The sequence below is a fragment of the Silurus aristotelis genome (assembly GCF_946808225.1).
Source record: "Silurus aristotelis genome assembly, chromosome: 14".
Taxonomy (NCBI): Eukaryota; Metazoa; Chordata; class Actinopteri; order Siluriformes; family Siluridae; genus Silurus; species Silurus aristotelis.
The window spans coordinates 13,390,394-13,401,368 of record NC_139587.1 but is presented as its reverse complement, the minus strand read 5'-3'; the positions used below and the strand labels follow the sequence as shown (position 1 = coordinate 13,401,368).

General features: G+C 37.9%; 1 protein-coding gene across 2 annotated transcripts; it reads left to right on the top strand.

Annotated features, from left to right (window-relative positions):
- Positions 1-7,176: 7,176 nt before the first annotated feature.
- On the top strand, positions 7,177-10,975 carry tmem35 (transmembrane protein 35). Of its 2 annotated transcripts, XR_014536569.1 has the most exons (3): positions 7,177-7,380; positions 8,491-9,750; positions 9,821-10,975. XR_014536569.1 is itself a non-coding variant. In XM_083560045.1 (2 exons), exons 1-2 carry the CDS (start codon positions 7,261-7,263, stop codon positions 8,851-8,853), a joined length of 483 nt encoding a protein of 160 aa, XP_083416171.1. In that variant the 5' UTR covers positions 7,177-7,260; the 3' UTR covers positions 8,854-10,975. The 2 variants fall into 2 exon arrangements, 1 of the variants encoding a protein (XP_083416171.1); XM_083560045.1 differs by having other exon boundaries at positions 8,491-10,975.

Sequence of the window (10,975 nt, the reverse complement as noted above, 5' to 3'; positions counted from 1 at the left end):
TATTTGATCAGTTCAATAAGCTTTATTTATTATTATTATTATTATTATTATTATTATTATTATTATTATTATTATTATTATTATTATTATTATTATTATTAATAATAATAATAAAAGCATTCACTGCTAATATTAATCTTTCTGCCAAGCTTTTGTTTGAATAAAAACATGACAAGCATAATGTGCCTCCTTGTTGTATTTACTATATCTGTGAAACCTGAATAATGTACTCAAGTCATTTACATTTCTAGTGTTCTAGGTATACATGTAATTTTCAATGACAGTTCCTCATATGTCTAAAAAGCTCAGAATAACCATAATATGAATATCTTATATTATTTATATCTTATATTGCCAGTGTTGCCCACTTGGGCATTGAGTTTCATAATAAAAAGCTAACATGTATACATGTACAATGTAAAATGAACTAACAATCATTATTTACCAATGTAAATACTTAACATGACATGACATAATAGACATAATCATGTATTTTGCTGCATGTATTTAAACATACTTTTAGAAAAAACACATGATAATTGTGTTGTAAATAAGGTCACTCATTTTGAATGTGGTTATACATATAGCTCTCATGGACATGGTCAAAGCAGAGGTTTATGTCTAGGTCAATAAAACCTTTAGTTTCCCTTCTGTATCAGAGGTAAACTTGATGACCTCCTTATTCACCTGTATCTACTCATGTGATGATATTGTATCACACTTTGGCCCAAACCTTGCTGTTTGTGTAGCTCTTTTATAGGGTGTGTGGATTCGCTACTAACCACTACACCAAAGTGCCTTCCTCAAAAGCCACATGCATATTTAAAAATTGTGTCAGATAAAATTAAATCAGTAAATGAAGTTTACTACATAATGGGTTTACAATAACATTAGTCAAGTCAAGAAGCATTTATTGTCAATTCTACCATATAGCTGACACAGTACACAGTAAAATGAGACAACATTCCTCCAGAACCCTGGTGCTACATCAAACAACATAGAGTACTTGCCACATAAATGCATCAGTGCAAACAGTGCAGACAAAAAACAGTGCAGACAGACAACACAAGACAGTGTGAGACAGATACACAAAACACAAAACAGCGCTGACCAGTAACCTATTGTATACTCTGATTATACAGTAATGTGCAAAAGAGGACAATAAAGGACTATAAACATTCAATTCAATTCAATTCATTTTTATTTGTATAGCGCTTTTAACAATGAACATTGTCTCAAAGCAGCTTTACACAGATAATGCGGTGATTAAAAATGAATATGTTCTTTATGAGTAAGTTTGTCCCTGATGAGCAAGCCGGTGGCGACTGGCGACTGTGGCAAGGAAAAACTCCCCGAGATGGCATAAGGAAGAAACCTTGAGAGGAACCAGACTCAAGAGGGAACCCATCCTCATCTGGGTTACACCGAATGTCCATTTGTGGCGGGTATACAATGTTGCGGGGTGCAGTGATGATGATCAAAAGCGAAGTGTATTTCTGAGTCAGTGTAGGAGACTGTTGACATCAGTGTAGGAGACTGTTGACATCCAATCCAGGCAGGCCTGGATGAAGTGGGAAGATCCACGGGGGGGAGAGGGGCAGGAACAGTGGTCACTGGAGCCTCAGGAGCATGTTTAACTCGACCGAGAGAGAGAGAGAGAGAGAGAGAGAGAGAGAGAGAGAGAGAGAGAGAGAGAGAAGAGGGTGACAGGAAGAGAAGGATATGGATTATTAAGTGTACCTATTGTTGCATGAGAGTTAAAGTCACTGTGCAGTTTGGACTCCGGCAAGACTCACTATAGCAGCATAACTAAAAGGGAGAACCAGAAGGCAACACAGACATGAGGGATCTCTGGGATAAGAGACGGCCCACCACACCACCATCAACAAACCTGAGTGAACACGTGAATGTGAGGGGACGACAGCGTACAAATATCCCAGTTCACCAAACACTCTATATCAATGTTCCCTCCAGATCTGAGCCTTTACCTGAGAAAAAATCTACTGATTAAAGGCTTGACTGAATAAATATGTTTTCAACCTCGACTTGAACACTGAGACTGTGTCTGAGTCCCGAACACTGATAGGAAGGCTGTTCCATAACTGCGGGGCTTTATAAGAGAAAGATCTGCCCCCTGCTGTAATCTTCATTATTGGAGGAACCAACAGATAGCCAGCACCTTTTGATCTAAGTAGGCGTGGAGGATCATACTGGTACAGAAGTTCACTCAGATACGGTGGTGCGAGACCATTAAGTGCTTTATATGTCAGTAGTAAAATTTTATAATCAATGCGAGATTTGATTGGGAGCCAGTGTAGACTGATTAATACAGGGGTGATGTGGTCATATTTCCTAGATCTAGTGAGGACTCTTGCTGCTGCATTCTGAACTAACTGAAGCTTATTTATGCACCTACTCGCACACCCAGACAGTAAAGCGTTACAGTAGTCTAATCTAGAAGTAACAAAAGCATGAACTAGTTTTTCTGCATCCTGTAACGACATCATATTTCTAATTTTAGCAATATTTCTAAGGTGAAAGAAGGCGATCCTGGTAATATTATTCACATGAGCCTCAAAGGAAAGACTCGAGTCAATAATCACACCAAGGTCTTTGACAGCCGTACACGCTGAAACAGAAACACCATCCAGAGATGTTAGGTAATCGGAAAGTTTGCTTCTAGCTGCATGTGGTCCTAGTAAAAGTACTTCCGTCTTATCTGAGTTTAGCAGAAGAAAGTTATCGAGCATCCACTGTCTAATGTCCTTTACACATTTTTTAACATTGTTAAGCTGATCTCTCTCATCTGGCTTTGCTGAAATATATAGCTGTGTATCATCAGCATAGCAATGGAATCTAATACCATGTTTATGAATAATTTCTCCAAGAGGCAGCATATATAAAGAGAAAAGCAGAGGGCCTAAGACAGATCCTTGAGGAACACCAAACTTTACCTCAGAGAGTGTGGAGAACTCACCATTAACATCAACAAACTGATAGCGATCAGTCAAATAAGACCTGAGCCAAGAGAGAGCCGTTCCCTTTATTCCAACAACGTTCTCAAGTCTAGCAAGTAGTATAGTGTGATCAATGGTGTCAAAAGCTGCACTAAGGTCGAGCAAAACAAGTAAGGAGACAAAACCCTGATCAGAGGCCAATAACAGGTCATTTACCACCTTAACTAGCGCCGTCTCTGTGCTATGATGAGGCCGAAATCCTGACTGATACATTTCAAAAATATTATTCATAAGTAGGTGTGAGCATAACTGCTGTGCTACAACCTTTTCCAAAATTTTGGCTATGAAGGGGAGATTTGATATTGGTCTGTAGTTGGACAGCTGACATGGGTCAAGGTCAGGTTTCTTAATTAGGGGGTGGATAACTGCCAGTTTGAAGGATTTTGGTACAAAACCAGTGCTAATGGAAGAGTTTATTATTTTTAAAACAGGTTCAATTACCTCTGGAATGATCTGTTTAAAGAAACTTGTAGGCAAGGGATCGAGAATGCAGGTTGATGATTTTGATGAGGAAATTAATGAAATTAAGTCATTCTCGTGAATAGGAGTAAAACTTTGTAATTGATTGTCTGTTATAATTACACTGCTGTCTACAGGGTTACTTGTAAAATAATTTGGCTTTATATTAACCGTCTGGATTTTTTGCCTGATGTTTTCAATTTTATTATTAAAAAAGTTCATGAAATCATTAGTACCTAATGATGGTGTGCATGTGAGTGCAGTGCTTTTATTCCCTGTTAATTTTGCTACCGTGCTGAATAAAAATCTAGGATTATGCTTGTTATTTTCTATGAGGGTGGAGAAATATGCTGATCTAGCAGCACTAAGAGATTTTCTATAAATTAGGAGGCTCCCCTTCCATGCTATTTGAAATACTGTTAATTTTGTTTGACGCCATTTACGTTCTAATTTTCGAGTGGTCTGTTTTAAGGTGCGTGTATGATCATTATACCACTGTGCTAATTTTTTCTCCCTGATCATTTTGGTCTTAAGGGGAGCTACATCATCTAGGGTATAACGTAATGTTGATTCTAGGTGTTTAGTGGCCCAGTCGAGCTTTGCAGGGTCAGACGGAGATCTATCTAATATCGTAATTTCTGGAAGATTGTTAATAAAACGCGCTGTTGTAGCTGACGTGAAAGTACGCTTAACACGATAACGTGGTGAAGTAGTAATGCAATGACTGAGGCAAATTTTAAAAGAGATGAGATAATGGTCTGAAATAGCTTCAGACTGTGGAATTATGACTACGTTTTTTATTTTTAATCCAAATGTTAACAACAAATCGAGAGTGTGTCCACCACTATGAGTGGGTCCTATAACATTCTGATTAATTCCAACTGAATCTAGAATGGACACAACTGCTGCTCTTAAGGAGTCTTCCTGATGATCAAAATGAATGTTAAAATCACCAACAATTAATGCTTTGTCTAGAGAAGTAACTAAATTTGTGATGAAATCTGCAAATTCTATGAGAAAATCAGAGTAGGGCCCTGGGGGTCTATAAATAATAATGAGTGGAATTGTCTGACTGGACCTGCTTTCAGACACTGAATATTTTATGCTGGTGTAAAGAACTTCAAATGTTTTACATTTGTGTTTAGTCTTTTGTGTGACGCTTAGATTATTATTATAAATAGCTGCGACTCCGCCTCCTCTGCCATTTAGACGGGGTTGGTGTATGTAACTATACCCAGGAGGACTCGCTTCATTTAATGCTAAATATTCATTTGGTTTAATCCATGTTTCTGTCAAACACATTATTTTAAACTCCTGGTCGGTAATAATTTCGTTTCATTCGTAAACATGAAGGAACAAACACAATGCAGTGCAAAAACAGCAGTAGCAGCAGTCGAGAGGTGCAAGAACAGCTTGTAAACAGTAAAATATGATAAAATATAAATAATAAATTGTGGTGGATTTGGATTGAGATGAGTAATGAATGTGTGTTGAGTTCAGGTTTTACAGTTCAGTAACACACAGTTGAGTGAGTGTGCATGTGTGAGTTTCAGTTTTATTTCAGTTCTGTGTGTTGAGGAACCTGATGGCTTGAGGGAAAAATCTGTTGCACAGTCTAAATGTGAGGTCTGAATGCTTCGGAACCTCTTTCCTGACGGCAGGAGGGTAAAGAGTGTGTGTGAGGGGTGTATGGAGTCATCCACAATGCAGTTGGCTTTGCGGATGCAGCGTGTGGTGTAAATGTCGTGATGGAGGGGAGAGAGACTCTAATGATCTTCTCAGCTGTCCTTACTATCCTCTGTAGAGTCTTGCAATCTGAGACAATGCAGTAACCAAACCAGGTAGTGATGCAGCTGCTCAGGAGATGGTGTCAAGTGACCAGGCGAAGTTCTCCACCAGATGTGCCATAAGAAATGTGGTGCTCTTGACAATCTCCACGGAGGATCCTTCGATGATCACTGGAGAATGGTCGTTCTGTGCTCTCCTGAAATCAACAACCATCTCTTTAGTTTTTTATTCAACGTTCAGAGACAGGTTGTTGGCTTCACATAGAGTTTTCCTCACTTCTGCTGTGGATAGACAGAGCACCTGGTCATTGGGAGGAGAAGTGGTCTTCCTTGGCTCCACGTTGTTCTGCACCTTTTAGTCTTTTAGTGCATCTGGGAGGGAGGCAACACAGTCACAAATGGGTGAAATTGTCTTGTAGTTCGTGATCGCCTGGATTCCCTGCCACATGCGCCGGGTGTCTCCGCTGTCCTAGAAGTGGCTTCGCCTCTTTGATGGCAAGGGACAGTTTGGCCCTTGCTGTTCTTAAGGCCAACTTGTCCCCTGCTCTGAAGACGGAGTCTCTTTTTTTTTTTGCAACGCACGCACTTTTGCGGTCATCCACGGCTTCTGGTTGCCGTGTAGTGATAGTGATGGTTTTGGAGATGGTCACATCATCAACGCACTTGCTGATGTAGCTGGCCACTGATGATGTGTACTCCTTCACGTTGATGGAATATACCCAATTATAAATTATACCCAATAATTTGTCACAATAACTACCAAAATTAAAAAATTGCTCATCTACAAAAACTCATGTCATCTTTTTGTTCTTTGTCTACTGTTTCCCTTTTTCATACAAAACATAGAAATACACATTCTATATGCAAAAATGCAAAATGTTTGTTCCTTCAGGTTCCTTTTTTGGATATGAACTACATGTAACTGACTCAGACAGCCTAAAATCTTCTACCCTTTTTCCTCCTAATGAAGTCCTTTGTTGTGTTGACAGAGTTTTGGGCAAGTGTCTTGATTTGACGTCATGCTTCTCCCAAATAGATTGGATGCATTTTTCTGTAATTACAATTATTACAGACATTTATAAATATCAGAATGCATTTAGTGTGAAATATTAGCCTTGCTGTCACAATATCTCAAAAGGGATCTGTATAATTCATGTCCTTTTTGCCCTGTATGGGTTTGTAGTGACATTGTGTATATTAAAAAGGAAGCTGAAACATTAGAGTTACATTGAATACAGGGTATACATTTAATACAAAGGCTACAAAGTCTGCCTAACTATTTTAAATCTTCCATTCATTTATAAAATAATTTTTAAAACTTGTGTATGGAGTTGTGTTTATTTGGAGACCACTCTGTGCATCTGGGGATGGGTCCATATGAACAGCCTAAAGATCTATAAAGAACTATTAGGATAGATGTGGACTGTATGTAATGATTATAAACTGTCTTCTACATTGGTTTAGGACTGCAGTTTGCATGAACCGTTGCATGTAAGTGTCCAAAAGCACATCATCACAATGATGGAACTATAATAATCGGATAGTATCTAAGTTTCTTCCTCGTAAAGTTTTTTCTTTCGAGAGTCTTCACTGGTTTGCTCATTAGGCATGAACTTATAAGGAGCAGAGAGAACTTAAAGGCAGTAAGCTTATACATTCCAACTTTATCACCTCTTTATCTCTGTAAAGCTGCTTCGAGACATTGTCCATTGCCCAAGTGCTATACATATTAATAAAACTGGTTTGACAGTTCTCATCTGGATAAGAAACCGCGTGTAAACGTCGTGGAAATGTTTTAAAAGCATTGTTTCTTAAACTAAACCAAACCTAACGTAGTCGATGTCGCCCTCTAGTCGGGAGTCTGTGAGGCCGAGATGGCGTGCCGCCATGTTTGATTTGGGATCGCTCCTCCCCCTCAGCATCTTCATCAGGACACTGAGGAGAGCGAACACAGCGGATGTTAGACGGACCTGGACTTTTGGCAGTGCGGACCGAATATGGCCTCACCGAGGACAGTAACCATCGTCGCCCTTTCTTTTGCACTAGGCCTCTTCTTCGTCTTCATGGGAACGATTAAACTCACGCCACGATTAAGTAAAGATGCCTACAGTGAAATGGTGAGTGTGACTCTAATTGCTTTACGGGTTTCTCCTTTTTGGGTTGGGTATAGATACGAATTTTCATTCATTTTAATGAGCTTTAAATGCTTCTTGTGCGAAATGCGAAATGGAAAGAGGAATCCGAGAAGTACGTTTAGAATAATCTACAGTTCTACAGTATGGAATAATGTATTATTATTTGGACTGTAGATGTTTATCTATTGTCTTGTCTTTATCGTGCATATACTGAATAAAGCCGCAGCACCGCTGCCCTCTGAGCCGCATTACTGTAATGAGCTCTTCACTCCAGCTTCAGGTCCAAGCTATTGTTTGATACAGTGCTTCGTCAGGTCAGGAGTTACCTTCTACAAAACACTGTCACTGCATATGCTGTAAGATATATCACAACTGTACACGAGTGGATCGTCGTTGGAGTTACATGAAGCACAGTATTGTGTTTGAGCTCCGCTCGGACTATTTGCTGGAAACGGAGCGTTTTTACAATGGCGTCGCCTTCGAGCAAATTCTCTGGTGCACCTGCGGATGCTGCTGAAAGTGAACTGATTTTTGATAAATTTCATCATGAGCCTTTTCAGTAGCGAGTTACACAACAGAAATGTGTACCTTTATAGTGTTTTAAACGATCCTTTGTTATGGTGAAAACGGTCAAATTGCTAATAGTGCGTGTTAAATTGAATGTTCGAGCTTGCATTGTGCTATTGTGTAGTAAGCAGTAGCTTTTCAGGTTATATCATTGACCCAACGAAAGATAAAACAAAATAAACAATAATAATAATAATAATAATAATAATAATAATAATAATAATAAAACGGTTAAACACCCATAGAGGAGATGAAATCCAATCTGGAGAAGATGGCTATATCGAAGGATGAAGATTTAGCCTAGTCCCTTTGTGAGATTTGCAACCTTCTATAGTCACAAGAGCAGTCAGTCACAGAGTTTGTAGGAATAGTTTATTTAGTAACTTCGACAACAGAGCGAACATTTTAACCATTTTACTTTTTCAGTCTATTAGCATGTTTCAACATCTACCACATTTAAAGCCATGCTGCTTTTCTGTTTCTGTTGTTAAATTCATTTAACAATACTTCTGTTCATTTTTTCAGAAAAGGGCATATAAGAGTTATGCAAAGGCCCTGCCAGGTTTGAAGAAGCTGGGCATCACTTCTGTGCTTCTGCGCAAGATCATCGGCACTGTGGAAGTGGTGTGCGGCGTGGTCCTGACGCTGGTGCCTGGAAAACCAAAGGATGTTGCAAACTTCCTGCTGCTGCTGGTCATGCTGGCTGTGCTTTTCTTCCATCAGCTCGTTGGTGATCCTCTAAAACGCTACGCCCATGCACTGGTGTTTGGCATTCTGCTCACTTGCCGCCTCCTGATCGCACGCCAGAGTGATGATCGGCCCGAGAGAGAGGAGCGACGAGAAGAACAGGTCAATGCTCAGGAAAAGAACAAAATCAAAGTTTCTTAGCTTCGCTTTTTCTGACTGTAGGAAATGCAAACCAGTGTGGACATTTCCTGAATAACGTATCTGCTGAGACAAGTGAAAGGTGTTCACCACAAAAGACAATTTACAGTCTTTATGTCCATGCAAGCATATTTTAGGCTTTAATTCGAAAACCTCATTCTTAAACACTGTCCCTAAGAGTGAATAATCAGGCTAGGATTGCTCTTGTTAACTCCTGCTCCCTTTTTTCCAACTTGATTTTATGTTATTCTGCCCTATGAAATGCTAAACTTGGGTTTAAGGGAGTTTTTACTATTATTGCTCTCATTATTGTGACTATTTCTGTTTCTGACACCCTGAAATGAGTAACATCTTGCAAAACATTTAACATTGATGCAATGCGAAAGATTTAAGATTTTCTTTTCTCACAATAGGATGTCAAAATATTTCAGAGCATGATACTCTGTGGTTTTATTGTAAACCACAACATGATGAAAATGTACCTGTTTGTGTATAAAAGATTTGTTGTTTTGTGTTGGGCCATTAACTTAATTCATTATTTCTTCTTCTTCTTTTATTTTATTTTTTTATAAAAGTTTTTTTGTCAACTACATTTGATTTGGTAACTGTCACTGTGTTCAATAAAGATATCCTCATTCTTCACATACTGTATTAACCTCATTATAATAAACCACTGGCCGTATTATGAATTTAATTAAAGGGCTCTACATTTAATTAAAGGGACGTTAATTTAAATTTTTGAAACTGTGTGAAAAAGGTTTCAAAGTTCAGGAGATAAAATGCATTCAGGGGATTCCCGTGCTTCCATTATTTTCCCCTAATTATGCCTAAAGCACTAAGCAGTGGTGTTTTTCTCCATCTGTCCGAGAGTCTTGTTAGCATCATATCTAAAGAACGAGAGTTTAAATATTTGTAGGAGTTATGCCAAATTAGATTTTGGAAATTCACATTGATTCAAGGTCACAACTAGGTTTATTGTTGTTCATACAGATGCTAGTTACATATTCAAGTTCAGGAGCTCAAAACCCATTTTCTGGCTGTCTACAATTTGTCCCTTTGCTCCATTTGTCTGTCTGACATTAATACTGTATTTCAAGAATGAGTGGTTTAATAGTTGTAGGATTTATAGCGAATTATTACAGTAACCAGCAGATAAACATTAGATTTTGGAAATGATCCAAAGCTTCAAAGTCACAAAAAGGTTGAAATATTAAACAGTCTGAAGTAGATTTTCTTTAGTAAAAGAGTAGCTTCCTTTCGGTTTGTCGTGCAAGACGGGAGGAAACTCATAAATATGATTATTTAGCTTTAAGTAAATTTCGGGGCTAGTACATGAATACAATTTTACAACAAGATTAGGCTCATTGGCAGCAGTGACATCTGCAATTGATGCTGTTGCCATGATGTTCTTTTTGTTTCCAGTATTTGTTTGTGGATTTAAAAAATAGGATCAAATTAAATGTAATAAAAATAAATTATTTTCTTAAATGTTTTCTGAATAGTTCACATATAGAACCCTAAGATATTACATTTCAGATTTCCTGGTTTGTACACCACACTGAATTTGATTATTTTTTAAATAGCACATCCCCAGCTATTCTATACTATTTTATGCCACTGCAAATTTGCCAATGTTTTTTATTTTAATACAATTTTTTTTAATTATACTTATGTTTAATGTTGTGGAGTGTCCTTATGATAAGTTCCTGTTACAAAATAAGCTCAGATATACAGTTATAACAGTTATAAGCTGCCAGTCTCTAACTTTTTTTCTCATGAAGAAAAGAACAGCTTGTTTTTGTCCCAAGAAACCATACAGCGTTCAGATTGAAAGACTTTCCCATATTGGAAAACTGACTGTTACAAAGTTTTGACAAGAGCTTTACCATATCAACGATTGCATGAATGTGTGTTTTTTATTTTTATTTTTTATATAAAGTGTCCATCACCTAACTCACTGCATGTAAGTTGCGAACAAGCACATTTATATAAAACTTGTTAATAATTTACAAGTTGTGTTGTTGAAAAAATTAATCAACACCTCCAGACCAATTAGAATGAAACTTTTGACAGCTCTGATATAAACTGTTTTAATGATTTACTGAATTAAAAGCTACATTGGTTT